Here is a 27,605-nt window from a genome sequence, read left to right as displayed (position 1 = left end):
CGCTTGCATCTTCACATAAGGCGACATTTCACATACTTTAAAGACATCGCTGACTTACAAAACACGCGTCCCCTAAGATAACAGCCTTCTCCCGCACGACGTCGTCTCAGCACAACCTGTCCGCGTCGTGATTGATGACGCCTGGAGCTCGGAGCGCTAGGCTGGGAACCCGTCTGGTTTTGGGACCATGCGACTAACTTTCGTCATATGACAGAAACCCATAAGAAACCGCTGGAAGGGGGGAGAAACGAGCCATTCAATGGAATTACTGTGGGAGGGCAGAGATTTAGCACGGCTCTCGATGACTTAAGGGTCTGAGCTCTTCCGTATATCGCATCCCTCGCTGCGCAGTGTCGGCGGAACCTCTCCCTGTGGATATAATGAGAGGATGGCCGAGAGGCGAGGCGCTGACAAGGAAGGGCTGACCGCGGGTGCGCTTCGGCAGCCGGGCAGTGATGAGCAGACTTCTGGGGATGTAAACATGGAAGGCGGCGATGGTGCCGACGAGCTGTCTCTGGAGGAGATTCTGAAGCTCTACAGCCAGCCGATCAATGAGGAGCAGGCGTGGGCCGTTTGTTACCAGTGCTGCCGGACCCTGGCTCAGGGGTTTCGGGGGAGCAGCGCCGGGGCTCCGGTGGAGGGGCGAGCCTGGAGGATTGAAGGCGCTGCTGATGTCCGAATCTGCAAAGACGGAGCCGTGAGGCTGCACCACAGGCAGGGAGGCTCAGGTAAACCTCTCTTCCTAAGCGTCATCCTTCGTGTTATTGATGTTGTTCAAAACCGTGAGCAAGATAGCTGGGTTGAAGACATACCTCGTCATAGTTACACCTTGGCTGTTACTGTTTAGGTCGGTGCCCGTGAGATGCATTTAATCATCTTCTGTGGTTTGGATTGAGAGGAATATTGTGCATACCGCCACGTTTCTGTACATGAAATCGGATCGTGCAATGATTAGATAATTGCAATGCACTTCGGTGCCTGTAACACCCACATCATTCCTTAGATCGGCCCCGAGTTGAATTGAAAGGCTCTCGAAATTTTGAAAATGAATGTATTTCGGGGATACCGCATCGCCTTATAGGTGCAGCCATTGTTCCCGTGCGCCGAAACGGGTTGTTTTAATTATAACAACCGCGCTGAAATTGCTAGGCGCAGCGAGTTCTCACGTGTTGGACCCCGTTTCTGTAGAAGCCGAGAATCAACCGAAATAATTAACTTACACAGTTACGCAACACGAGCAAAGCTGGAGTTGGCCCAAGAGCGGTTCCGGTTGAGGGGGAAAAAAAAGCAAAACCATAGACCCCCCCCCCCCCCCCCCCTTTTTTATCATGCATGTCATTTCAGCGCCTAAAAATAGAAAGACGCTTTATCCAATTTACACGCCCCTAGAGCCACCGGAGCATTTAGAGATGAGACATTGCAAAATGAAAAGTTTTCGTGTGATTCTCGAAGATGGACTCCGACCAGCCAGTCCCGAACGGGCCGGTTGTGGTGGTGGGTGGCAAAGGTGTCGGTGGCGCTCTGGTCGTAAACAATGGGACCACGTGATCGATCCAGCTGGGGTCACCTCGCACGTTGAGACAAAGGGTCCAATCATCATTGTTCTTCGAGGGTGAGAGTGTAAAGTCGCTGTTACGGTGTTTTTACCGGTGTTAGGTGTATTCTTGGAGTTGAGTTTGCTGTCATGAAGGAAGTATAAAACTCCATTGTCCGCGTTTGTATAGTGTAGCTTTATAAAGACAAGGGGTGCGAGAGTGTGTATATATATATAAAAGATTATTGTCCCTTTCGTCAAATTAAATATTTGACACCCATGAGCATCAGGAGCTTTTTAATGAATAAAACCACACGCTTCCCAGGCGTTGTCTTTCGTGTTGAGGTCCCGTATCTCAGTTCAATTAAAATTTCATTACAGTAAAACATGTCCCGTTCCAACATACTGGGAAAACCATTTAAGTCTGTTGACGGGGATTTAACCATAAATGCTTAAGTATTTCATTAGTTTTGTTTTGGTCTCATTGTTAATTTTCCTTATTATGCCAATCGTATTTCTTGAAGGCGTGAGGCTTACTTGCTTCAAAACGGCCCTATTCATCAGTCATGTATTGTCTGCCGGTATGTAAAAAAACCTGACAGTAAAAAAGCTGACAGCAGTATCCCTCCCCTTAAAACGTCACGTTATTTGAAGAAAGGAAAAACAAACCTATTATTTACAGAGGTTTCGCATCCCTACGCCCCAGTGTCTTGAAAATTAGCCTCAGGTGTAGTTTTAGGTTTTGAAAGTAGAATATTGATTTGAGCAGATGTCATACCTTGTGATGTTTAAAGCTGTCACGCCTTATTATAATTGCTGTTGAGCAGGTTTGGCTGATGTCATGTGCAGTAGAAGAAAAACCACAGAATGTGGTAGTTTCTCCCCCAGCCACATTCCGAGACAGTGTTGTGTAAGGAAAATGGTTAAGAGAAATATTTCGGAAAACGGGCAGTCCAGTTTTTTGTTTTACCATCGCGCGATGAGAGAGAGCAGCCATGCCGTATACAGTATGCGCTTGTCAGCTGATGGTGCATACAGGTTTCTGTCTAGCCAGACACGGCTGTTTTTGAATTCTTTTACTTTGTGCTTTTAGTGCAACACGGATTTAGAATCCAAGTACTACCGATGTAAACCGGTATGAAAACGTGCTGCGAATCATGTGTTAGGTCTGCCTTACCTGCATCTAACAGCCTACTGCATCACCGAGCCACTGATGGACTTCAAGGAAGTGTCATTGCGTACAGCACTTGTATCAGCAGTGATGGTGTTTTTCACAAGCCACAGTAGTCTGCAAAGTTCATGAATACCGGACAGTATTTAAAGATGGAGTTAAGAAGCTGAACGCATGCTTGGACTGCTTGTCTAAATGTGTTTCTCGTGCACTGTAATTGTGCTGTGAACTTCATGTGCATCTGCCTTCCCCTTCAGTGCTCAGCAAAAGAAATGACAGTCAGCTTTCTAAGAGCTGGTCCTTGTCAGTGCTTTCTGAGGACACAGGGCTGGACAGTGTTGCTTGCTGGCCCTGTTGTTGTTGCGGCTATTCTTGGGCGCAGTGCCAGTCCACTTCAAGCACCTTTTAATTTAATGTGGAATGATGTATTGCTGATTCAATTAATGTAAAAAAAAAAGATACTTAGTGGTGCAGTAGACAGTTCATGTTTTAATGCTGCTTAGGAGGCTGACTGGTATCTCATCACTTTCATAATTAACACTTTCATGTCTGGCCAGTGGTGGCTGAGAGTCCAGTTGAATCCTGATAGCTTTGTTTTTGTACGAGTTGAGGCGTTGGGTCTCTGTTCTATGCAAAGCTGTAGGAAATGCACCATTAGTTAGTTTTATCCTAGCACTGATGCGAGGGTTTAACTGTTTCCAACGATGCTTGCTCTCCTTTAGTCCTCTTCTCCTCTCCTCTGAGGGTGATCAGTACCTGCCTTTTACACATTCAAGTGATGATCTTAAAGAAGATGGTGCCAAGACGCTATATGCAACTACAGTGCAGTGTGGTTCATACGGTTTATTGCAGTTTCCTTACTGACGAATGGCTGAGCCACTTACATGAAGCTCCACATGTTTCAATGGTAATCAATGTCATGTTGAGACAGAGTTTCTTAAATTCCGATAGTGATTAAGCAGTTGGTTTACTCTATTTTTTAAACATAATTAAGGCTACGAACCATTGGAGGCCAATCAAGCCCAGCTAGCCCATCTGGTAATTAGTAGCTAATTGCACCAATTATCTCATCCAGCCATTTCTTGAAAGAAAGTACAATGTTGACTTCAGAGTCGTGGCTGAGCAGTCAGTTCCATACTCCCACAACCCTTTGTGTAAAGCGATGCCTCCTATTCTTGTTTTTAAATGTACGCCTACACAGTTTCCACTAGTGACCTTTGGAGTGTCAAAATCGAGGAAAAAAAAGTGTAATGAAAATCATGCATTCCATGTGTACGTGAAGATACTGTTGTTGCTTGTTCAAATTCCTCTAGCAAGTTAGTTAAGCAAAGCCTACCTGTTTTTTAAAAAACAAATCTATGTTGAAGGTCCTCTAGGATCCTATTTTTATATGTTTTCATGATCCTGTAATTTAATGCCATTTACTTTTTAGTAACCTTGGATGTAACAGAAGTCCGATTCAGTGGCTAATAATTACCTGGTCCAGTTTTGACATGCCTTTTATGTGTGGATCATACACTAGCAGCTCTCCAGTTCTTGGAGCACGGGTTAAACGATGACGTTGTTCATCATTGCGTTTTCAAAGCAGCTCTGCCGTTTCAAGTGTGTTCTCTAAAACGCACGTCTCGGACAGAATTCCTGGAGGGCCAGGTGTCTTCTGGTTGGTGTGCCAACCTCTGTAGTCACATAACCTAATTATTTTCTCATTTAGACACTTATGAGTTTTCAAATGTCTTTTACAGCTGATCGCTTGGAACATTCCCTTTATTATTAAGAGTGTTACTTCTGATCAGGTCCTCGGGTGTTTTATATGCATTAGGTTATGTCGTGAGTTATGGAGTAAATGAAATATTTGCAAACCTATGTGAGTAAGAGCTGCATGCAGCATTCCCAGGCGATAGCATTCCCAAGGGCAAAGCAGGAGGATCAGGGCTGACCAGAAAGACCTTTTCTTCTTTTGTGGTGTAATCTGGATCTTGGGATTGCATATCAAAATATTTTGTCAGTGAACGTTCTATCAGCTTAAAATAGTCGGTAAGTTAATGTCACTGTATAAAATAATTCAATCACTATAATTTCCGGTAAATTAAGATTACACTCACTTTATTAGCCACATACAATTTCTTGCATTAGGAATTTGTCTTTTCACATACCCCAGCTTGCTCTCCATATGCCAAATGCCGTTAAGACATCACTGAAGCTATTTACCACCTCCATTAGCCTCCAGTTTGGCATTGACTATATTTTAGAGCAATTAGACACTAACATTAAAAGAGGGGCTGAGGTAGCCCCTTTCGTCTGCTTGCACCACAAAAGACTTACAATTCTAAGAAGAACTATAAATAACAACATTCCAGCGCTTGGAGTAGCTTGGCAATACCCTCGATTTGCCAGAAAATGCGGCCCTGAATTTAGTGTCACCGTAGAGTTTCTCTGTGTCTTTGTTCTGTCCTGGCTGGAGTTAACCTTGTGATGTGTATTTCTGGAAATGAAAGAGGCTTCCAAAGAGGACTGCGGTTCTTCAACAGACGGAGAAACATGCATTGCATGTTAAAGCCAACAGCAACAGGCAATGCAGAAGGATAGTCCAGTGATCACAGACATGGAGTCAATATCTAAGCAACTGAAATGAATGAAGTCAAGATTCCGAGACCCTGGGATAATTTGCACAAAGGAAGATGATTATTTAGTTTGCAAGAAATGCTCAAGGATACTTTTCTCATCATTTGGTTTGTATAATTAGCAGCTGGTTGTCTTCTCCAGTTCTCGTTGTTTGCTTGAATTTGGCTCTGAAAGTCTAAGAAGAACTTGAATTTGTCTTTCTGTGCTTGTCTGGAGTGGAGGCAAAATCCTGAAATCCATGCATCACCAGTTTGATCCCAGGCTGTTACATGCTGGAATTAGGTGGCCTTGAGTCAGGGGCCCTACAGCTGTAATCCTAGCCCTGTGTATCTGAGATATAACCCTATTTCTAAGACGAATACCTGCCTGTGTTGTGTGGGATGATTTATATGTAAGACCTCAGACATCCACAAAGAAAAGAAGTGAGTGAATTGTGAATTTATTAACAACATATCAGGAGACACCTTTAAGTTCAGAAGCAGCTAAAACCAATGTCTAGAGTCTGTGTAATAACACATTTGCCTGTGGACTTGGAATTTTCAGGAGTGGTGCACATGACTGGGTTTAAATTTGAAACTTGAAAACATCTGATTTGTAATTTTCTTTTTGCTTCATATTTCGAAGAATATGATTCGGTGCGGAAATAGATGATCAAATTGACAAACTGTGGCATGGCAAATCTATTATGCAAAGTATAAAGTATATAATCTTAAAATACTTTATACTTTACTTCATATGTCTATTATGTAAAGAAGCTCTTTTTACAGAGAAACATAATCAGTTTTGTTACCAAGCTGCTAGGACTGTAGGCTTTAAACCCTATTGGCCTGCATCTGATGTCAAATCATCGCCTTTCTAGACTCCTGTGCTTGTTTTCACAGAACAGCTGGATGGCATGGTGTATAACACGCACTGTGTGAGTGTGTTTATATGCAATAGAAATAATCACTGTGAGCAGGCTCTTCAGCCAAATTAGTCTGGCTGCAAACGGAGGACTTCCTATCGACTCAAAGACGGTCTTTCCCGTGGCAGTACTCTCATCAGTCCTTAGAAATCCTTCGAGTTTCTAACATTTTGAGAGTTTAAAGTTTAAGGCTGCCGGTCTGTGAGGTGATAGGATTTTGGGTTCTATCTCTGCAGGTTTGACCTCACTTTTTTTTTTTACTTCCCAAAGAATGTGCACTACATGAAAGCTGTTACTTGATTGAGAGGTTTGCTAAATATGGGGAATTTGGCAGGAATGTAATGACAGAAAGGCACTGTTTTGAGAGCTCGGTTCCCATCTGCAGTGCCTTGTTGCGGTTCTTGCCCTGCTGGTGAAAGTAGAAAACGATAAGATCAGGAGCATTAGAACCTGTCTGGGTGCTCTGCTCTGTTATCAAGTTCTTTTGAAACCTAAGGGGTAGGTACTGTCAACTCATTTCAAATATTTAAAAAATGTAACTTTAGCATTTTCTGTCACCACTGAACATAAACTATGCTATAGTAATACTATACTAACTACCAGTAGTTAGTAGCTAATTGTTCTGTGGATTTTTTCTAGCCATGTTGTGAAAGATGGCAGTGTATTGGCTTTGACAGCATAGCTGGGTAGCTAGTTCCAGACTCCCACAACCCTTTTCCTAAACTAGTGCTTCCTGTCTTCCATTGCAAAAGTACTTCCACCTAGTTTCCACTTGTGTCCTCTGGTATGTGTTTCCCTGTGGATCCTGTCCACTGGGTTGGATTCTGACGTCTTGGATCAGGTCACATTGGAGTCTGTGCTGAAGCCAAAAAAAGGTCCTGTTCTTTTATTACTTGACTTAACCTCATTAGCAAACCTCAGGAAGGCAATACTGTTAAAACAGGGGGAAAAGTGGCAGCAGGCTGTGCTCTACAGTTATTGTAAATGATCCACTGAACACTGCTTAATGGCCAGCGGAGTTCTGTTTTGTTTTCAGAAACGTACGAGCAAACGTACTTGGAAACGGAAAGGAGTCGAGAGGTTTGCGGCACATTTCAATAAACCAGCGTCTGTTGTTAATTATGTTGCTGCTGCATTTTTTTTAAATGGCTTAATTAAAGGGTACTGGTGGTATACCTTTCAGCCATTTGTAGGTTTCTAGAAAGTGCTCGTTTCCTCTCAACAGATGTTTATCAGTGATCCCTGGAGGGGAAAAAAAAACTTCCCAGTGATGATGAGTCCGATATTAACATCATATGCAGTAGCACAAAGGATAGAACACAATGTCTGTGTTCATATACAATATGTACCAAGGTGCACTTGTTTTTATGTTTGGGGGAGGGGGGTCGGGGGGGTTGTTGGGAATGTACAATTATTCACAAATGTGACTCATTGGATTTAAAAAAACCTTTCAGAAAGTTTCTGAAACTCAACAATGCCGACCTAATTTTAAAGCCGTTGGATGCACAGAGCAACTTCATAAATCGGAAATTTAAAACGTGCTGTTAACATGTGGCTGCCAAAAACAACAACAGCAACTTTGTGTGGGATTGCTCAATGTTGACCTTTCCCTCTCGGGTGTCATTGGAGTTGGTTACCGTGGCAACCACAGACATTAAAGGCAGGATCAATGTGGGAACATTATGTGAAGAAAGTACTTTACATCTTCTGTTTTTCTGAGTCCGAATGTAGAAAAAAAGTTCAAGCCTCAGGTGCATTTAAAGATGGGGATGAAGAAAATGTGGACACCGAAAGGAGCCTTAAAAGGATTAAAGTGCACTAGATGGGTTAGAAATGAAATGGGGCATTCAGGCTTTTCTTATGTCCTGAAAAGATTACTGTTTCAGTGTTGGAAGGCTATTTTTAAAATCTTTAAATACTAGAAGTCTGACAATTGTATCAATTTCATTTTGTAATGTTTATACTTCAGAAATTCATGGCTGGCCTCACATGGCTGTGAGGTACCCAACTTCCTCGACAACCTGGAAGTAAACGAGGTTTAGCTTAGCTCCTGTGCTGTTTCCCCTTCCTCCTCTGGATGTAATTATTTTAATGTCTTTTTTTTTTCTTTTTCTTTCTGCAGGCAAACCTACATCCCCTTGCACAGCATCGGAGGTAAGTGACTCATTCTGTTCTCTTCATCGGATGCGTATAGATTGTGAACGCTTTTCCTGAAGTGTAGCTTTTAATCTCACAGTTTAATGTTAGCTTGATTTTTTTTTAATCATCTTTAATTTATCAATCCCACGAAGGCACTTAACATTCATCGTGCAGAACGATTGCACTGACTTCTAAAATACTTGGTTCTGCCTGTCAGGATGTACTGGTTATTTGTAAGTAAGCTGAAATCCTTCTTGCGTGGAAGAAATTGTGAGCCCCCTTTCTTTACAGAGAAGGTTGTGTATTGTGGTGAATACTGGGAAGGAAGAAAATTCCCCCCCCCCCCCCCCCCCCCACCCAATCCATCCATCCATTATCGGAAAACGTCTTATTCACAGGGAGGGTCTGCATTCCAGAGCCTATCCTGGAAACGCAGGGCACCAGGCAGGAGCACAGCCTGGGCGAGATGTCCGTTCATCACCGGACGCTCACCCACATTTAGAGGTTTTGTTTCCCTCCCAGTAGGTCTTTGGAAAATGGGAGGAAACTCACTGGCACAGAGAAAAGTCACTCGATCCCAACAACATGCAGACTCCACACAGAAGGTGGTCAAAACCTGCACTGCCCTTCATACTCCCAGCTGCCCGTGACTTACTTCTTGTGGTCTGGAAGCGCAATAATTATTTGTGCAGGTCCTGATTACGAACACTCCTTTCTTGCCAGTTATCACCCTTAGGCTGTGATGGTGTAATGCAGGCTAAGTGAAATCATTTTTGTGGAACTCCCTGGCTGTTGCTATGATTTCCCTCCCTGTGAAACCATTAGCAATCCACCACACAGTCACACCCTCCGGGCCAATTCCAGCTCATCCGCACTTACAGTACATCTGTGCACATTTCTTTCCTGTCATGGTCTTGTGCCGTCGTTCCTGTGGGTAGCTTCCATACAAGGAAATCGGGATTTATGGTTAAAAAAAACAACGAATGGCCACAGGTAACGCAGAATCAAGTCAGACATGCCACTTTCACTACGCTTGTTTGAGCTATTGTATATAATTTCATTGGCCGAATTTTAAAAAGCACCCCTCGAACTGTAATTGTCATCTTGGAAACATCTTGTTGCAATTTTTTGTGCTGGAACAACCTGTCGGAATGCAGTCTTCAGGGACCTGAATCGTGCTATATGTAGTTCTCCCTGCGGTGGCTCCAATTACAGATGTTTCCAAAGATTCGGCAGCAAAGGGAATGTCACTCTGCAAGATTACTTCTTTTAACAGATGGAGAGCCAGTCATTCAAGGACGATTACTTTAAATCTTTTCTCTTGTACCCAACCTGGCAGCGCTAGTTTTCAGAGTGACGCTGCAGAATTCTTCGCTGGAGGAGGAGCAACCTAACCACAGCAAACACACACTCGTATCTGAGCTACTGCCCCCTGCACAGTAGTAGGAAGCTGTGTCTGCGTGTGTAGGCTGCAAAGGAAAAGAAAAACGGAGTTTCGGCTGTGGAGCCTACTTCAGGTGTCAATCATTAGAGACACGATTATGGAAATAAATAGAGAAGATGGGGCCGATCTTTCTCTCTTCAGTGTTTTGCTGCAGCCAGGGGACAGTGTATTAGACAAACCCGAGTAGGTTCAGTAGGTGTGGCTGTTCCAGATCTCCTTCAAGATCCGATCTTCTTGGATCAATCGGATGCAGTCTGGAGTCGCTTCCCAAAGACCAATCGGGGAGCTGGCACTGGGCGAGCAGATGGGCAAATACAGGAGACGCTTGGTGTGCACGTCTAGTTTAGAAAGAGAGAGTCACAAACCGGATGAATAAATCCTCACTAAGCTGCTTTAATACTAGAAAATAGGTTTATATATTGCATTCCAATGTGTAGAGTCTCTTGGACTGTTCTACTTGACATGGAGATGCTCAGGTGACCTAAAACCTTGGTCTCTCTCTGCTAGACAGGGCCAGGTATCTCAAGCACGTGCTGCCCTTAGACAAACTTCATCACTTCCTCTGCTCAGCTTGCTTTAATTGGCCAACGCATGTGAAAAGTAGTTGTGATCTTCAGCCTGAGTGAGTGGGGATTCTAGCAATTCTCAGGCACAAAATGCGGTTTTTGTGTTGATACCCCGGCCCACAGCCACAACGAGAGCTCTGCACTGCTGTACGATGAATGGTGTGAGCATATGATCCATGGAAAGACGTCTGCCCATCAGGATCTGATTTGATTAGTGCCCAGGTGATGTCAGAAAAATGGACATCTTAGATGACACCCGTTTCAATCTTCAGCCTTTTATAGTACAGTAGGTCTGTTAATGAGCAACTGATAAAGCCTCCACTTTTAACAAAGCTTTGCTTCCTTTTAAGTTTTGACAGCTTTATTATGGATTCTCATCTGTTTTGTCTTACCATTTATTATTTGTAAAATAAAACAAGAGTAATATAAGGCCTTGTTGGTAGATACCCTCTTTAGTTGGAGTTGTGTACACTGTTATCCCACAGCTCAGCCCTGTCTGGGGTTTGGTGTTCCCTGGTTCGGCCTTGTTGTGCATTCTTTACAACCTGCCTGAATGCACTGGACTGTTTCCCAGTGGTCACCCCTCCCCCACAGCAAAAGAAAATAAAGGATTAACCCACTGCTGCTTGGCGAGGAATTAAAAGCCAGCTAAATACATCCAAGTGTAGGTTTCTCTGCCAGTGCTTTCTTAATTCATCCCTTTGGTCAGTTGCTGAAGAGGTCAATGGGATCAGTAGAATGACTTCAGGTGACCCATGAATGACTAAGCAGACCTGAAGCAAAGGCCCTACGTTGTGCTTTTCAAATTAGAAAGTAATTCATAATATTTAAAAACCAAGAACCCATTTAATATTTTTTAAGGTTTCATTTAAACATTTAATTTTAAAAATCCCCCAAAGACAACTTCTGGAAAATGTTTTGCGCTGTTTTGTTATTATAATATGCTGTTGCTTCATTCAGAACAAGATGCTTTTTTTTTAAAGTTCATAACACAATGCAATGCCCGTGCAATCAAATCTAACAGTTTAGTTAGAATAGCAAGTTTTCTACACCAAATTAAAGGGGTAACATTTCAAATGAATTGAAAAAACAAATACCTTTTATCATGTTTGGTATCTACATAGTGTGTAGAGGCAGTTTCCAGTAGTCTTACATTCTAACATTTATTCGTGTAATTTCTGAATCATAATTTTGGGTGTTACAAAAGTAAAGGTTTGTATTCAAAAACGTAGTGTACTAAAAAAGCAAAAGCTTCACCCAATGTCTGCTAAAGACCCAAGCAGTTTTCTACCCTTTATCAAGATGTCGGGGCACGGTTCTTCATTTTATACGCTAAGCTAAATGTTGACTTTGTACCATGGTCATGATTTGTGTTTCTTTGGAAATAGTTATTCTCTTGATGAAACGGAAGAAGACCGCTCTCCCAGTGCTGAATGAAATAGGACAGTGCTTGTCAGAAGGTTTCTGAGCCAAGGGGAGGGTTATTGTTAGAGGACAGAGGAATTGTTTGTCTGGTCCTGCTGGGTCTTGGAACACCTGCTCTTTGGATGGATGTGAGCTGGGATGAGATTGTGGCACACAGTTGCCGTGGCTTCTTGGTTAATAGTAAATTTGAGAGGAAAATGTGGGCTGAGGGAGGCGGTTTGTTCCGAAACCTCTAGATCTCATTGCCTGCATTTAAAATTAGAAGCACGTTAGTGGTACAAAATGTAACCAAACTCTTTGCTTAGCTGCAGGATAGCCTTTAATAAATTACATTTGGAAGCAGAGTTAAGGAAATGCATTGCCAGTCCTCACAAGACAGCCACACCTCATTCCAGTTCTGCTGTTTCTGCTACTGCCAAGCAGTCGCTTTTATACGGAGTTTTCAGGTGCCTTAAACATCCTGGTCTTTAAAAGAAATAGGCAGCGATAAAGATGTCAGAGTGAAAATGATTCCATGAAAGTTAGGAATTGGAAGTTTACCCTTCGATCACCCAAGACGATCTGCTTTGTGAGTTAGCAGTCATGAGTTGGAAAAACTACTGTAAATACATTTTCAGTGCTCAGCTGGTGTAAGAGGTCAAAAACCAGATGGAGGGTTTGTGCTTGCTGTGCTTTGCAACTCTCTTCCCAACCGTTTGGTTTCTCCCTAGAAGAAAACCGTTGTTTTTATGATGATGTTTTGAAATGTGGGTTCGGAGGAGATTGCTTCAAAGCAAGAACAGCAGCCGCTTGTTCCTACAGAAGCCCGAGATCTGCCTCGTGTTTTATGCCCTGAAGGAATTCTCTGTGGTTATGTAAGTTCGGAGGCTCTTGCAGTTTCCTGTGCACTGGGAATATGTGCTGAGCGTGGGAGTGTTAAGGGTGCTCATTTGTCCTACCCCATGAGAAATATTGCCTGCCTGTTAAGTGTAGTTTATGCTTCCTGCAGAACATTAAATAAATATTCATTGTCTTAATTGCAAGCAGTAAATTGGAGCCTCACCTTTATTCTCTGCGAAACAGGATAATTACATGGAGCAGTGCTTCAGGGACTCGTTGTTTTAGTCATGTAGGACTTGCAGAGTACATTACAGTTTAACACAGGGGTGTGAAGAACAGTACAGTTTCTGGAAGTAGTGGTTGTTCTCTTGGGATGTGGGGGTCTGGAACAAGCTACCCAGCCCCGCTGTTAAAGCCGAGACGCCATATTTTTTCACGAACCACCTCCGTGAGATTGTGCAGTGGAAGGGCCTCTTTTTTTTTTACGCAAATAGTTGTCGGAGTATGGAGCAAGCTACCTAGCCATGTTATCGAAATCGATATGCTGGTTTATTTCAAGAAGTGGCTGGAGGAGATCCTTGAATCCAATAGCTATTAACTAACCGATGGGCCGAATGACCTTGTTTCACTTGTAACTGTTCTTCTGTCCTCCCAAAGTCTCGATTAAAAACCAAAGCTTTTATGAACTGTCCTTTACAAATGCTGGCATACCGTTGCGCTTTGACATGGATGTTGTGCCTTTGCCTTATGTGTTCAGTGTTGTCGCTGTTCAGCTGGTCAGCGCTGGTTTTATTTCGGCCCGGGCTGTGCTCTTCTGAATGTCCCTGCAGTCAACCAATCAGTAGATCTTCAGTGTGCGATGCTGACCTGCAGGCGCTGAAACATCCTTCAAGTCTCATGACTTTGATACTTCTTAGTGTGCTCTGTGTTGATTTATTCATGGGAATTTAGTAAATGTTTAACGCATGTTGTTCACAGATGGGTAATCCCCTGCTTTGAAGTTTACTCACCCAGTGACTGTTTTTGAGTGCAGAAGTGGTTTTTAAAAAACTAATGAATAATAAAACTCTTCCACTGTTTTGTATTGAACCACGTACATAAATGTGGAGTAAATCGTCATTTATAATGACGGCTTAGAGCCCAGTTTATACAACGGGGCATTAGAGTGTAGTACTTTGCTCAAAGATATTACAGCTGCCTCCCATACAGAGCCCTGACCACTGCTGTACACGAATGCCTCAAATTATTTCTCTCGATTTTTCTTAAAAAAGAAAACTCAAGATATTGAAATATAAATGTTTCTTCTGGGGAAAGTTATACTTTGGAGTTTCATAACCATTTCCAAGAATGGTCCGATGGGAGTGATTGTGAGTTATTGCTGTTTCACAATGCTATGAGAGGTGGAGAGAGCTAAAGAGAGTCTGAAACATGGAACTAGAAATCTGTTTACAGGGTTCCACCTACCTCTGCATTGTGAAACAGCAAGAGCTAATTGATATCCAGTCCCACAAGTCATTGCAGCTGCATGTTCTTAGCCCACAAGCCATAAACGTCCTTGTAAGATACCTGTATTTGTCTGGATGTGCTATGATTAGGATCTAAACCTAAGTCTGAAAGGGGGATCTGGAGGAACATGAGTTAGGCTTAGACTTGGAATGAACAAAAATCAAAGTATGGCGTAGTGCAGTGAAGTACAGTAGGCTAGAAAATCTAGGGAAGGCTTTGAAAAGCCAGAACCGCAGAATTTCTGAGACGCAGTTCGGAGTGTGCAAAATCTATGCACTTGGTTCTGCAGTTTTTTTTACACGTGCTGCAGATATGGGAATTGCTGGCTGATGGCAGAATACAGAGAGTAATATCAGATTAAAGCCCTTCTGTGGGATGGGCTAAGCACTGGGTGACCTTTTAGAAAGTACATAGGGCTTCTTGTTAGATCCCCCCATCTATGAAACCAGCAAAAGTGCTTTTTAGGTGTTAATAAGGTAGTGTCACTGTTTTTGGGCACAAAAACCATGCGTCTCAACAAGGAAATAGAGCAGAAATACTTTTCTTTTGCATGGCGCCTGTCTGTGTCCTGAGATGGTCTTTGAGACGAGGTCATCTGGTGTGGGTGACTGAGTGCGTGCACCGTAGCTGGGAGGATCAGAGCTGTCTGTCTGCGGATCGCTGATGAGCAGTCATGCGGTTCGGAGGTGGAGGAGTGACGATTTATGTCCCCCTTCAACATCTTTCTGAAGCTCTGTTGCAGACGCTGCACCAGTTTGGAGCACCTTTATTTTTTGTTTAGTATTGTATAGAATATAATCCAAAACCTACCGTTAATATGACACCCTTTTAATAAGTCACATTGGCAATAACAATGACTAGCAATGGATACTCAGCACTGAAAAGAGATCTTATTTTTACTATAAAATAAAATCTTGCAATGATGCTGCACTCAAACCTTCAAGGACTTAATTCCCCCACATGTATTTTGAAAAGAATGAAGCTAAACAACTGTATTGGAAATGATTTGATTAAGATAGTGATTGGATTTTTCTTAATTGCTTCCATGGGATTTATCTCTTAGTAAAGAAAAACAGAATCTTAACAGTAATAGAACAGAGTATTTTTAGTGATGTTATAGTGGAACTTGTTCTGGACATATTTTTATTATTTCAGAAATTCGCAGTGGAGTGTTTCCTGTGGGTTTTGGGGACTCGATGGACAGTGTGGTTCCCAGATAAAGATTATAAACCCGACATAAGTTCCTCACATTTGAAGTCTTTGTTGATTAACTTTAAAGGGCCAAATCAATTGGTAGAGTCAAAGTTGTTGTTCTTGTGTGCTCGATTGCTCCCAGAAAACATTCAGTGAAAAACTAGCTAACAGTGCAGCTGTATGGACTGCACCTTTTACACTTCTTGTTTACAAGACATTCAAGCTGATACCAGTTGCTTTAGTTATGAAGTCATGGCCTAACAGGAATCTGCCGTGTGAGTTTTTGTCCTCTACAGTATATCCTGTATTTGAGACAGAATTAGGTTTCCAATCTTCAGGCATATCCACTAATAATTCTTTTAATGTGTATTATCCTTATTAGAGTGGAATGTCCAATAGTGCTGATCTTTCACTGTTCCTTGGGTCCTGCATTCAATTCTGGACTGGGACACCTTTTGTGTGGAGTTTGTATGTTCTTCCTTGGTGTCCCTGGGGTCTTGCCCAGTGCTCCTCTTTCCTTTCACCTCCCCAGAGCCATGTTATCTTGGTTAATGGGGAGGGGTTGAACTTTTCTTGGAGTGCATGTACTTAGCAAAGGATCCAAGTCCCATCAAGTCCTAGATCCTCTGGAACAGACTCTTGTTGCTACAGTCCTTACCAGGAATCGGCAACGTCTAGCAGTGGATGATTGGATTATCGCAAGCATCCCGCCCATAATATACCTGAAACTTCAATGACATAACATGGATTAATGTGGGCGGTGAATGGTTTTCCTCAAACCAAAGCTGATTTTTTTGTTTTTCAATTTCAGTTATTCAGTCATGGTCTTTCAGAGCACTATGCTACAGTTTAGAGCCCATGCATAGCTAGATATAATGAAAATGGAGTTTGTGTGTTCTCCCAGTATTTGTATGGGTTTCCTCTGGGTGCTCCTGTTTCCTCCCAAAGTCCAAAGACATACTCGTAGGTTTATTGTCTTCAGGGAAAACTAGACCTGGCGTGACCATATGTCCCCAGTGATGGAATTGCTTCCCATCCAGGATGTATCCTGTCTTGTGCCCGTTGCTTGCTGGGATAGGCTGTGACCCTGAATTGGATAAAGTGGTTTGAAGATGGATATAGTTGCCACATTTGGGGGGGGGGGGGTGATTTACATTGCGAGAGAAGAGTGCTGTCCCTCTTCTGCTCTACGTGCAGTAAATGAAGGTGCTGGACATTGGCACAGCTGTGCCAGCCCAAGGAATCTCTTTCCAGTGTGAATAACTGAACTCCACTTTGTAGGCTGCTTATTTCAAGTATACATTTCCCGAATGCGAAAGGGTGAAAAGCTTGTAAATGACTTTAAAAAAGAGCATCAGTCTTTTAGAGATGATGAGGTGGAATAATAATCCTTATGGATTAAGGCAATACCCTGTCACAATTTTAAGAAAGTCATCATACTGATATTTTATTGTAATTACCACGGTCTTTTTTTTTCTAGTTGCCTTCAATGCTTGTTTGACCTTTTCACTGCAATGCAGTACTTTTTGAGTGGGTTCCCTGCCATCCGTTTCATGATGCAATAGAACATATAGAAGTATGCGCATCCTCTTCGGAAGCTGGAGTGAATCATTTTCACTGTGTTGCAGTGAAAAGGCAAACCCGTGCTACTATACGAGGTGCAACTGGCTAATCAAATTATATAACCCTAATAATCTCTGTGAGCTGTTGGACTCAGCTGCAGTGTTTGATGTAGCCTTTGAGTTTGTATTATCCTGTGAGACCTAACAATCTTGAGAGGTTAATCTCTTAAAGACGCAAAGGGGTCCAAAGAATATGGAGCTGTTTGGTCCTGCAGAATCATGACGCACCTGACAGTGTGATAGCAGGAAGACGTAAGAGTGCCTGTGTATAACATTCTATCACAGGGCTGGTGCAGGACTGGGCACCTGAAGGAGCTGTTTAAGCTACAGCTGTCTGCAGGCACAATTTAATAAGACCAGACTGAGCCAAACTGATGCTTGCTGGAATGTGTGTGGGGGTTTCCTCAAAACACTGAAAGTGATACCCCAGAATTTTTCCTTCTTTTGTGTTGCCCGTGTTGAATGAGCTGAGTCAGGAATGTGGGTGGATGGATTTTGGATAGTATCCTTAAATTGCTTCAGCACAAGCCAGTTGGCTATCTTTGACTATGCGCACCAGCTGTGTTCTGGGCAGGCTGAACCAGGCTGACTTGCCTTGAAATTGCTTCCCAGTCAAACGATTTCTGTTGGTGGAGCTGCGGTGGCATTAAGGCAGATCTGCAGATGGTGTTCTCTAGTGGGAAGGGCCTGTCAGTGAGCCTTAGCCCCCCTCCCCCTCACCCCGGTGGAGAAGCTTGATCATTTCACCTGGGTGCTTTTAATGTTTAAACCTTCATGCTACATCAGACTACATAGTAACAAGGCCCTTCAAACATTTTCCTTGAGAATATAATCCAGCAAGAGTGAAAGCTAAAACTGAATGTTTTAAGAAAGAAAACTAGTTACTGACACAGGAATTGCAGATCTGTTCTTCTAACTGACCTGTTTGATCTGAAATTAGATGGATCTGTATTGGTGATCAGAGACCTTGGAGGCGTGGACTTTTCAGTGACACAGAGCCTCGAGGCTCTGATGAACAAGACTGAAGTTCTGCCTGAGAGCTGATTCCTGAGCCACTCCCTGCTCTTTTGTGAAAGACAAAAAGATATTTCATCTCCTATAGTCTACAGTATGTAGAGTGTGCCACATGTTATAATGTTTACCAAATGTTTCTTTCACTATTCACGATAAACATTTTTCCTCATGACCCTTCTTTCATGCAGTAGTTTAATTTGTGTTTTCTTTTGCATGACTCTTGGAAGTTCTCTGAAGATGAAGGTTGGACCTGTAATGGAAAACTCCTGAATTCTAAGGACCCATTTTGAAAGTGGCTGGGCATCCCCCTCCAGAAGATTAACTATATTGTAATTGTTCTTCTGTATTTGATTGTACCTCTGAACAGTTCATGAGCAAAAGACTTTCTCCTTTAGGAGAAAGTGCATATTTGCATTTCATTCAGTTGTTACGCATTTGGAGTTACCCAGAATGAACCAAGGACTGAATAACAATTTGCTGTTCTGAAAAAAGTTGCTTTGTGCTAAATTATAAAAAGATGGTGCAGCAAAACAGGGGCATAAGTGCTTTAAATGTGCACAATGATGATTCAGCCTGTGGGGACACCTACCTCTTATGTACACAGTTCCAACTGAAGCAGCTAGTTAGCAGTTAGTTTTACACCGTGGAAACAGTGAGAAATGGGCTGAATGGCCTCTTGTTTCTAACCTTTCTCATGTTCGAACAACTTGCAAAGGGCAAAAGGACTACCAGACTGAGTCAACGAGCAGCATCCAGATCAAGAGCTTAAAAAAATAGTACCTCTGTTACTTGTGTGGTATGCCAAGAATCTTTAAAAGCTGACCATAATGGTTGTTTGTCAGTCTCCTTAATTCAATGGAGAGTTGAAAGAACTGAGAGTACAGCTGTGTTCAGCAGTCTGGGGTCCTGCAGGGATACGAAAGAAGTTAGCTTCCTCTGTCTTCATGGAGAGAGTGAGAGACCTAGCAGAGCTGCTATTGTACGTTGTGTGCCATTCTAAAAGTGCACGGCAATAGCCACAGATTTTGGGATTATTTTTCTTCCTTTCTGTGGAGTGCTGCATTTGGTTTGAGCATCGGGAGGTTTTAAAGAAAAGCCTTAACTTCTGTCGCAGTAATATATATTCACTTCACTTACACCAAGGGCATTGCCTGATTCCTCTGTCACATGTTTTTCTGAAGAAACGTTGCAATTCCATTCTCTCCTTAACTTGCTTTTTAAGTGCTTGGTACTGGACTTTATTTCTCTTAAAACATTTATATGTACTTTTAAGAATGAAACGAGTAAGGAAATGATGCTGTATCAAACGCTCCAATGCTTAAATTCACATGTGAAGGAGGGAGATTTTGAAACCCATGCAACTTTTTAATTGCTGTTCGCAACCCACTCGAGATGAGTTAGCCTTAATAAGAACTGAGCTGGAACAAAGCCCAGGCAAGATGTGCTCTCGGCTACAGTCCGGAGAACGCACTGCTCTAAACCTCCTCTTCCTGATCCCGGGCCTGAAGGCCTGGCTACTGGCTGTCATTCCAGCTGAGCGATCGGTTGTCGAATTGAGCCGAAGAGCTTTGTTTTGACCTTTTCAGTGGTTTTCTGTCCTTAAACAGGTGGAGATGGTTCTTGCAGTTACAATAATTTGGAACTTTTTAAGACGGCTCATTTGGGGGGGGGGGAACTCCAGGAGGACTAGTTGGATGTCAAGGACTAGGGCTGGGAACCATTGCCATCAACAGATGAAAGAGTAGTTCAATTCATACATTTGTCGCAGGGAATAGGCGTTGGGGCAGACCTCTTTATGACTTAAGAGGTCAACAAACTAAAATAAAACGTTTCTTTGTGAGCCCAATTAGGCGCACAGTTTTTAAAAAAAGAACAAAATATACTAAGCATAAAAAAATGTCATGCCCCGGAAATATTGGTCATGTTGCAATATCAGATGATCATCGGACTGCTTGATAAATTGAATTACTCATCTGTCCGAGTTGAGGCTAGTTTTGTAACGCGGCTGGTTGTTACTGTAAGAGAACATCCTCTGTGTACAGAGAGAGACTGAAGCGCTGTGCTTCAGAACAGGCACCAGGGTCACTTTGGCTCCTGCTGTTCTGTGTTTCTTGTTCGTGTTTCGAAGTGGCTTAGATGCTCCTTCTTGTTTTGAGGAGCTGTTCATCAGTTTTATCTCCGGTGGAGTTAAATATATCCTGGAGCATTTTTTTTTTCTAGTATGTTTGAATGGAAGCCTAGTGAAGAGATGTTCCTTACTTAAGAGTGTGTTGGGAATATGGTTTAGACCGGGTGCAAGGGGGTTGAATGAGAACATGGCGGCAAAATGTTCAGCATATTAGCCAGGTGGCCTGTGAAATGTCAGAAAACTGGCATTCTAGTAAAGCACACCACTTGTGTGCCACCTGGGCGCACGCAGCAAAGACTGCTCTCTGAATCTGAGGGATTTCTGTGCAACCTGGGACGTGATGACTGAATCTATTGCTGGAAACGGTGCCAGGTCAGGCTGTAATGACTGCAGTGTGTTCTGGGGGTATTCTAGAGTGTAACGAAATACTGACAGAGTGTAACAAAGAAGGGATTCTTCATCTTGGCCTTCTGTGTCTCGTGATTCCCAGACCAGGGAGTCTCTAGACCAACCCTTGTGTGTCCAGTGTGAAGAAGTTCTGTTTTGTCAAATATTTCCTTCTTATGTCACCATTTTTGTTTTTAGTGACTGATCTGTTTGAGGAAAAGGAGCACTTCTGTATCAGATTTGTAGTCGTAATTTAGATTCTGTGACTTAATTTTGTGCTGTTTTGTTTATTTAGTGCCTGGTATTTTTAAAGTGTTTTTCTGTGCCAACGTGACGACTTACCTTATTATTAAGGCCTGCACATTTTTTGTGGTGTAACAACCCTTTAAACTTGCCTTTTGTGGAAGATTTTTATTTTTTTTAACCTGGAAATCAGGCATATTGTAGAAATCTGACTCTTCTGGGGTCATTACTCCTGACCTGGCTTGAGTGAATTTTAAATACCCTTGTTGTACATGACACCTCAAAAATACTGCATCTGAAAGGCGGGGATAACATCCTCAGGAATAGCCACTGGGCCAAAAGGTAAACTCGTAAACCCTCAATCATGGTATTAACACAGGGCTAACCCTCTGTAACACTGTAATTGAGGGCGTTGTGGGGAAATACACCTTGTGTGTGTCTCCTTCAGTATTGACTGGAAACAGCCATTTATGTCACAATTTAACTCATCTCAGACCTGGACTGGACTGAACTCTTTGTGTCCATCCCTAAGCAAGGTGAGCTGCTTTTCACTTCCCAACTCTGAGAGATTTTGCCTTCAGAGTCCTTCCAGCCCAGTTTATAATTAAGCTGTTCCCAGGTCCTGTTTGCAGGACCAGAATGCACATTAGTTTCCCAGATGATTGCGTATGTAATTGCGCGTTTATTTTGTTCTTGAATGAGACATCACAGCAGTGTTCTTTTCCACAGACTGGTAGTTTACAATAATCGCAATCGCAGTGTTTAAAATAATTGTGGTTAGTAATTGGATAAAAGTATTTAATGACGCAAAAGGGAAGTGCACAGGTTTAGCTAAAGTGGGATATGTTGAAGATTGCCTTTTATTGGAGGGTATATAGTCCTGGAATGGAATATGTAAAATCACCAAGAGTGTAGAATGCTGGATATTTCACTCTTTATCTGAATCTGGCTGTGTAGTGTGAAGAGCATCATTCTCAAATCTGCTGCATTACACACGTGGGCATCTCCCTACTGCTGCTGCACACCGAAGAAAAACCACAGAGTTCAAATTAACTACAGGTACACGAACAACAGGGGCCCGACTAGCTCTGTTGGTAGAGCATGAGACTCATCATCTCAGGGTAGTGGGTTCGTGTCCCCCGTCTGGCGCCAGGTCCTCCATGCTGGAGGTCGGGCACAAGGCTGACAACCCTGTCCTGTAAAATACGAATGTTACGGTAACTGTAACAGATGTTGCTGCCCCTGCATGCCGGAAGGCATAGCAGGCAGCCATCCACATAAACAACAGCAAACAAAAGCAGGGAAACGCATCTACTGTATAGGTCTGTGTCTGCAGAGATGGGCAGGGCCTTTTGTATACTGCAGGCAGCTCCAACAATGCAAGAGGAGATGAAAGGGGCTCGGCTCAGGCGATGTGGGTGCCTTGGATTATGGGAGTCTTCCATGGGGAGTAGGAGGGGAACAGAGGAGAGGTGGAAGGAGGCGCCGAGAGACAGTGTTAAGTGAGAGGGGCGTGCGACCTCAGGGTGAGGAGTTGAAGACTTGCAAAGCGGACATGCTCAAGGGCCAGACGAGAGAAACGGGGGGAAAAATGTGCCAACTTTACAGCCCTGCTCTTTAAAGCTAAACTGAAGCCGGCCTTAGATTAAAAGAACAATTGAAGAAAAAGCACAGACCTGTTGTAGGGACCCCAGATCAGACACGAGCAGTTATTCTCTTTATCAGACTTGTGACCGGAAACCTATGAAAATAAGTACTGTTATTCGGCTTTAATTTAAGCTGAGTATGCTCCTGCGCTATACCATTTCTCCTCTGTTGTGGTGCGCTGTCTCTCAGCACTGGCTTTGAATTTGAAAATACCCAGAGTGCTGCCTCCCTCCCCGTCTCCATTTGAATTCAAGAGTCGATTTCACATGGGAAACTAAATGTTGTCTTGTAGAGAATATTGGTTGCGTTTTTAGACATCAATGGGACCTTTGTGAGCTTGAGCTGCAATGTTGTAAAGTTTCCGAGTGCAGGCTCTCCAAGGTGGCATGCGTTCCATGTTGCTTTTCCAAGTTGTGATGGGAGGCTGCAGAACCAAAATATTTGTTAATTAAATTAATTAGGTAACATCCTGCAAACATGTAGATTGTTAAACCTTTGGAAAGAGATATGTAAACCACTGTAAAAGAAGGGCTAGTTAGTAATGGTGACATTTAAAATCGTTTGAAGCTGATGCCTCTGTCTTGCTGAAAGGTGAAGGTATCTGTCATTGTGTTTTGCAACATGTAACGATAAATTACACCGTGCAAGTCTGAAACGGTAGGAATGAGTTTTCTGTTGTTCGGTAAACTACCATCTTGTGCGATAAAGCAATCGCAGATTACAATTTACTTAAAAACCCTTCTCTTTTAAAAAGGAATAGTGTTAATGCATACAAAGTTACAAATGAGAGGACGTCACTTGAACCACCAAGCTCGTATGATTGCTAATTGATCCAAGGATCTTATCGGGATGTTTTCTGGATGAAGTCAGGGTATCGGCTTTGTTAACGTGGCTGGTTAGCTTGTTCCAGATTCCCACTACCCTTTGTGTGGTAAGTACTGCCTTCTGTTTTTAGATTTAAACGCACTTCCATCTTGTTTTCACTTGATTGAAAGAGCTCATCTCAAAAACCTAAAAGATGTTTTTAGTTAGTAAGAGTGGAACAATCCTTTGAGCTCTGGAATACATCATTTTCCCTCTTCTGTGGACTGATTCAAAATTATTTTTTCTTCTTTGTAACATGGTGACCGCATTTGTACAAAACTGCTGAAGTGTGGCCTACCTAGTGCATTATTCAGTTTTGTCAAAACATCCTTTGCTTTAAATTCTCCACTTCCACCTGTCTGAATATTTGTTCATGTTTGAAAGCATTAGTAAGGGAAGTTACTATATGTTGGTACTATTCTGACAGGAAGTAATCTTTAGTGACTTTTGGTATTTGTTTTAGCCAGGTTTGGTGTCTGCTGTTCTGAGGAATTTGAGACCTGTGTAAATGTTTGTACAGAAGTGCTTGTCTGAGGTGTTGCAAGGAGACCAGAGCAATAGTGGAAAAACGCAGAACTACTGCAAGAGGTTCATCTATATTTATATGGAATGAAAAAAATGTTACGTGAGGTCCTAATGGAGCTGATAGTTTTGATTTAATATCAAACGTTTGTTGCTGGCATCTCTTAAGAATTTGAACTCTATATTTGGTGCATTGGGGATATAGCGTACAGTGGGTAGATTCGGTACAGTGGGTACATATGGTATACTGGGTGCACTCTCTGGAATCGGTTTGTCCATGTGTGTACACTTTTGTAGTTTTCAGTTGTTATGAGCGTAACCTGCGCACCATTACTTACTATGTTTTCTAATAGGAAGACTGTAAACTGTTACTAACCTGGCTGGTAATAGTCATGTGGGTGTTGATCAGACTTCGAGAAGCCCTGCAGAAATTTCACTCCGCTACACATAATGGAGATCGGACTCTTTGAAGCAGAACCGGAGATGAAACGTAGGAGCCCGGACCAGTGTATGCGAGCACCCCGAATCCACGGGCACACCTGCTGTTCTTTGCCGTAGGGTTACCAGCTGGCACCCATTGTTCCCATCATTCCCTCTCTTCCCACTGTTCACTGCTCAAGGGGGGTGGGGGGCAAGTGTGTAACTGCAGTCTGTGTAGAATCAGCTACAGCTCCTGCCTCTTCTCTGACCGAGGGCCCAAGGCTGGCCTCTCTTGTTCACAGGGCAGGGTTTGCACAGGTGAAATCTCCCCTCATCATGAGTTTACTGGGATAGACTTCCCGGAAGTACAAATGCTATTATATACGTGGAAATTCAGTTTACTTGTGCTTCGTCTTTTAGCTACCCCACATGCCTGACATTTCTGTTCTGTTATATATTGATGCAGAACTGTGCTCTAGTCAGTGCTTTAGGCCTTGACTAAGCTGTAAAGTAGCCCAAACCGAAATATTGGACTTCAACTCCGTGATCATGAGAGAAGAAGAAACACAGCCAGGTGCCAGTCCTTAAAATCATCTATTATAGCCTTCGAGACTCGGCCTTGCATCACTTCTCTTTTTTTACTCTTCATGGTGGTGCAAAGCCAGTCTTCCAGCATGCTGTCTGTTTTGTTTATTGTGAAGTGTTTTGGCGCAGACAGAAATGCGATGCCTTGCGCTGTCTGCCAGTTGGAATCCTGACCCCAGGGAGTCGGAATACGCAGTGCTAGTGGTTCCCAGCCGTGGTCCTGGAGGAGTTCTGTCACTGCTGATTGTCGTTCCATCGGCGCTCCGCATCTCCAGTGCTGATCGATTCCGTCATTGATTTGCTTGCTTGGCATAGACTTTTGTTGAACTTGTTTGTCCTCTCAGTCCTGAGTGTCAAAAAGCTCTGACTTCAAGGGTATTCTTTCCAACAACTTCAGTCAGCAGCACTTGATGCAGCCTCTTATCAACCTAAGGGGCATTATTTCTGACTAAACAGCTCTTCCTAGTGGAACAGCTGATGATGGACTGACACGTGGGAGGGACAGTGAATCAGGCATGCCCACAGTGGGAGTGACACTGTATGAGACACCCGTAATCAGTCTTTCCTTCTGCTGAGGTCCGATTTGTATCGTCTCAAGCAGCGCACCTGAACGTGGACTCAGGAACTGGTACAGGGTTCATACCAATTACAAGTACCAACAAAATCAAATTCTCAAATATGCCCCGAATGGGGAAAACTGCAATCGATGAGCCTGTGATTGAGGATTGAGCTGGAAACAGAAGATGGTGTTCCTGCAGGAGGAGGGTTGTGATCCATGGAAATGGAAAACCTGTGCGTGGAACCTCTTCAGCACACTGAGCCTCATTCATTTCCTCACAGGTTCACTTTTGTACAGCGACATACGGGCCAAGCACTAACACAGAGCCCGGATAACAGTAATCCTTTTGATTTGTGGGGGATTTGGTCCAGATGAGAGAGATTTAGAGAACTTAAATTGCAGTGCTGCATATCCTGCATTTATTCACCTCGGCTTCTTTCCTCTCTCCCTCCTTTTGAGAAGTCCTCCAATTACATTCAGTGATTCGAGGCTTTTAGTAAAGGCCCAGTGTATGCTGTATATGTGGAGCAAATTGGTATCCAAAGCTTTCATCACACATTTTGAAAACGATAAATTGGTTGCACTAATTTACTGCACCGAAGGAAACATAATTCAGTCCCGGTGTTTGTCCTAAGGAAATCATTGTGCCAAATGGCTGCTTTGCAGTCCTGCTTACGAGGTAAATGCCACAGAAATCTGAAGCCTAGATTGTTTACCAGTTTTTTACCAGTCCTGGTTTTCCTTCCCTTAGTGCTAATGGGAATAACAGTAATCCAAATTAACCCTAATAATCTTAAATTTCTGAAGCAAAGAACCACAGGTGTGCCCATGGATCAGGGGTGCTCACATACACTGTTCTGAGTTCCTACATTTCATCTCTGGTTCTGCTTCAAAGAGTCCGATCTCCATTATGTGTAGCAGAGCGAAATCTCTGCAGGGCTTCTCGAAGTCTGGTCAACATCCAGACCTCATCAAGAGTGCTGGAAGGCGGTGCAAGGTCTCTTCAGCTGTTCACAGGGCTCATCCGAAAATAATAGAAATCTTTCTGCCCGGTGCAGAGTTTTTAAAAGACGGCATCAATGAAACTGCTGTTGTGACGGTCTTGTTGCACGAATACAGTGCTACGATTTTCAGAGGCTCAGAAATGAGGCAGTGGAGCCAACCTCCAAGCTTTTGGGTCCAGAGTTCCATCCTGAACTTATAAGGGTCTGTCGCTATGGCATCTGGGTTTTCTCCGGATTCTGATTTCCTCCCTCATCTCAGAGACCCATTGGGTTTAAGATAATTAGTCTCTCTGTTAATTGTTCCTTTACGTGTGTGCCCCCTGTGATTACCAGATGGGTTCTGGTTTGTCCCACCCTAAAAGGGAGTAACCTTTCTGCTTAATGGGTGAATGGTCGTGAAGCTTCATGCGCTTGGTTTTGACTGCAGAGGGCGTCTTTACTTATACTGAGACCTGGGTCCTGTGATTGGCCAGTCTTATCTACTTTCTTTCCTTAAACAGTTTTCTCTCTGGATCCGGAGAGCTTACAAGACTGCTGTTCTCATTTCCATGTTACAGTACTGCAATTAATATTAAACCATACATTTTCCTTCAAGAGTCCTGTGTAAAGTCATGCTGCCAAATACCCAGCGCAGCATCCTGGTGTTCTTCACAACGGCATTCCTCTTTCCTGAGTGGGTGTTGTCGATTTTCACACACTCTAAAATCCCCACGGAAACGCTTACTTGAGACATCATGGCCAACCTGTGCTTTGAAATGAAAAAAAAAAATGATTTGATGCTTGGAAATGGTGATAAATGTTTTGCAAGTTCATTTTTTAATGAAATCTCTTTATCAAATTTTAATATTGTTTTTCAATTTAAATAGATACAGTATTCTCCAGCTGCAAAATTGAATTAAGGACCATGACAACAGCCTGCAGTGGTCTATTTCACACCAATACGATGCAGACTTGTCTGATTCTTATTTGAGGAAACTAGTGTTCCTTATTATCATTGGAATTGCAGTCCATTAGAAGTGACCACTCATAATTGCAAACGGCTATTTTAGTACCCATAAATGAATAATTAATGCATCATGTTTCTGACATTTAATTAATTCAGAGTGAACCAAGCTCATGGATTGCACAACGAGCAATGCCTATAAATTTAGGATTGTGCTGTTTTTACAACAGCTGATTATCTCTGCCTTCTAGTGCACAGATAAAGCCCATCCTTGTATCTCAAGGGTTTCATTACAGCCAATGGGAAATCTTGAACTCATATTTTAATGTTAGTTCAAACATTG

The 27,605-nt window shown here is 42.9% G+C and overlaps 1 protein-coding gene across 10 annotated transcripts in view; it reads left to right on the top strand.

The window, feature by feature from the left end:
* Positions 1 to 204: 204 nt before the first annotated feature.
* spire1a (spire-type actin nucleation factor 1a) overlaps positions 205 to 27,605 on the top strand; it is a 73,092-nt gene continuing 45,691 nt past the window's right edge. For 3 of the 10 annotated variants that reach the window (XM_088600737.1, XM_088600731.1, XM_088600732.1), the window contains exons 1-2: positions 207 to 728; positions 8,354 to 8,385. In XM_088600737.1, coding sequence (XP_088456863.1) covers positions 389 to 728; positions 8,354 to 8,385 — 372 coding nt within the window. In that variant the 5' untranslated portion in view covers positions 207 to 388. Of the gene's footprint in view, positions 729 to 1,477; positions 1,613 to 8,353; positions 8,386 to 27,605 lie in introns of those variants that run through there. The other 7 variants (XM_088600729.1, XM_088600730.1, XM_088600727.1 and 4 more) reach the window with 6 other exon arrangements.

The sequence above is a fragment of the Lepisosteus platostomus genome, chromosome 12 (genome assembly GCF_059453375.1).
Source record: "Lepisosteus platostomus isolate fLepPlt1 chromosome 12, fLepPlt1.hap1, whole genome shotgun sequence".
Classification (NCBI taxonomy): domain Eukaryota; kingdom Metazoa; phylum Chordata; class Actinopteri; order Semionotiformes; family Lepisosteidae; genus Lepisosteus; species Lepisosteus platostomus.
This window is presented reverse-complemented; position numbering and strand designations above follow the sequence as displayed.